Source organism: Mus caroli, chromosome 15 (genome assembly GCF_900094665.2).
Source record: "Mus caroli chromosome 15, CAROLI_EIJ_v1.1, whole genome shotgun sequence".
Classification (NCBI taxonomy): Eukaryota; Metazoa; Chordata; class Mammalia; order Rodentia; family Muridae; genus Mus; species Mus caroli.
This window is the reverse complement of record NC_034584.1, coordinates 52145764-52148070: the sequence shown is the minus strand read 5'-3', so window position 1 is coordinate 52148070 and position 2307 is coordinate 52145764. Positions and strand designations below refer to the sequence as shown.

The 2307-nt window shown below is 44.1% G+C and overlaps 1 protein-coding gene across 1 annotated transcript in view; it reads left to right on the top strand.

The window, feature by feature from the left end:
* The first annotated feature begins 28 nt into the window (after positions 1 to 28).
* Positions 29 to 2307, top strand: part of Atad2 (ATPase family AAA domain containing 2) — a 45277-nt gene continuing 42998 nt past the window's right edge. The window contains exon 1 of the mRNA XM_021183847.1: positions 29 to 1325. Coding sequence (XP_021039506.1) covers positions 29 to 1325 — 1297 coding nt within the window. The remainder of the gene's footprint in view (positions 1326 to 2307) is intronic.

Below are 2307 nucleotides of genomic sequence, written 5' to 3'. Positions count from 1 at the left end.
GGGTTCCGGCTTCTGCAAGCGGGGCACCATGGTGGTCCTCCGCAGCAGCCTGGAGCTGCACAGTCGCTCCACCACCTCCTCGGCCACCGACTCTCTGGACCTGTCCAGTGAGTTCCTCAGCCTGCAGGACAGCGGTAGGAGGCAGCCCAGGAAATCGATGGCGTCCAAGGCGGCGGGTGATGGATTCTCAGTTAAGGGAGCTGAAACCTACCACAACACGCGCTCTTTAAGGTCTCTGAGAAACCAAGCACAAACTTTTTCAGAGTCTAGTTTTGACAAGAATGTGGAAAGAAGCGAGAAATACTCCAATGGCAGACATTTCACAAGGCAATTGGCACGACAGCAGGCTGATAAAAAAGAAGAGTGCAAAGAAGACAAAGTTATTCCAGTTCTTTGCTCATTGAGGAATAGAAACATTGCTCCAACTACAGAACATTTGCATGAACAAAATGGAGATGTTGAAGTTCAAAGAAGTTGCAGGATTAGAAGTCGTTACAGTACCATGAACCAGTCTGTGCTATTTGACAAGCTTATAACAAACACTGCTGAAGCTGTTCTTCAAAAGATGGATGACATGAAAAAGATGTGTAGACAGCGAATGAAGAAGCTTGAAGATTTGGGAGTATTCAATGAAACAGAAGAGAGTAATCTCACTATGTGCACAAGAGGAAAACTAAAGGCTATCCAGCGAGCTGATGAAGAAACAACTGATAACCAGGACGGCAGTGTGGAATCATCAGAAGAGGATGAAGAGCAAGAGGATGATGATGGTGAAGATGATGAAGATGAAGAAGATGGAGAAGAAGATAATCAAAAAGGATACTATCTTAGGCAGAGAAAAGCAACTGTTTACTACCAGTCTCCATTGGAAAGTAAACCTCGTCACCAGAGAAAGCCCAACATGTTTTATAGTGGCCCTGCTTCTCCTGCAAGACCAAGATACCGATTTTCTTCTACGGGACCAAGAAGTCCCTATTGTAAACGAATGAGCAGGCGAAGGCATGCCATCCACAGTAGTGACTCTACTTCCTCCTCCTCCTCTGAAGACGACTGCTTTGAGAGGAGAACAAAAAGGAACCAAAATAGAGCAATTAACAGGTGCCTCCCACTAAATTTTCGGAAAGATGAAATAAGAGGAATTTATAAAGATCGAATGAAAATTGGAGCAAGCCTTGCTGATGTTGACCCAATGCAACTAGATTCTTTAGTGCGATTTGACAGTGTTGGCGGTCTGTCCAGTCACATTGCAGCTCTAAAAGAGATGGTGGTGTTTCCCTTACTTTATCCAGAAGTCTTCGAAAAGTTTAAAATTCAACCCCCAAGAGGTTGTTTGTTTTATGGACCACCTGGAACTGGAAAAACCTTGGCTGCTAGAGCACTTGCCAATGACTGCAGCTGAGGGGATAAGAGAGTGGCGTTCTTTATGAGGAAAGGTGCTGATTGCCTGAGTAAATGGGTAGGAGAGTCTGAGAGACAGCTTCGGTTGCTATTTGATCAGGTGATACTTAATTTTCCCTATATAGATTTTCTTTCCTTTTGTTTTTTTTTAATTTGGTGTAATAAAGTTTATTTGGGCTTATGGTTCTAGGGGGATAAGAATCTATCATAGTGGGTGGCACAGTAGCAAGTAGCAGGCACGGTGGCAGAAATGGGAAGCTGGGAATTCACATCTTAAAATCTCCCTTGGACTGGTTTCATTCCTTGTGTACAGCTCCCCTTGTCAGATATCCTCTCAGTTCTGACATCTCTAGCATCCTGGGGTCTCTACTGTAACCTAGGCTTCTCTTTCACAGTTGTATAGAGTGGTCTTTCAGCCTGTTGCCCTCTGTTCGCCTTCATGTGGGAGCTCCCTCCTGCACCACGTGGATTTTGAGAACTCAACCATAAGGATGAGGTGTCTCCTCCTGAGCAGTTTAATAGTGGTGGATTATTTGGCAGTATGGGAACAAGGCAATCATTCCCTAGCAAATCTTTTTTTTTTTTTTTTTTTTTTTTAGATTTATTTACCATTATACATAAGTACACTGTAGCTGACTCTGAAGAGTATCATTACGGATGGTTGTGAGCCACCATGTGGTTGCTGGGATTTCAACTCAGTACCTTCAGAAGAGCAGTCAGTGCTCTTACTCACTAAGCCATCTCATCAGCCCCCCTAGCAAATCTTTCAGTTTCATATGCTGGAGTGTATTGACAGTGTATTGTGAAATATTAGCATTCTGCTTCACCAGGGCATGCTGCTAAAGCTTTGGCTTTGTGGTTGCTTGGTTTTGGCTGTTTAGGCAGGGTCCTTCTGTATAACCCTGGCTG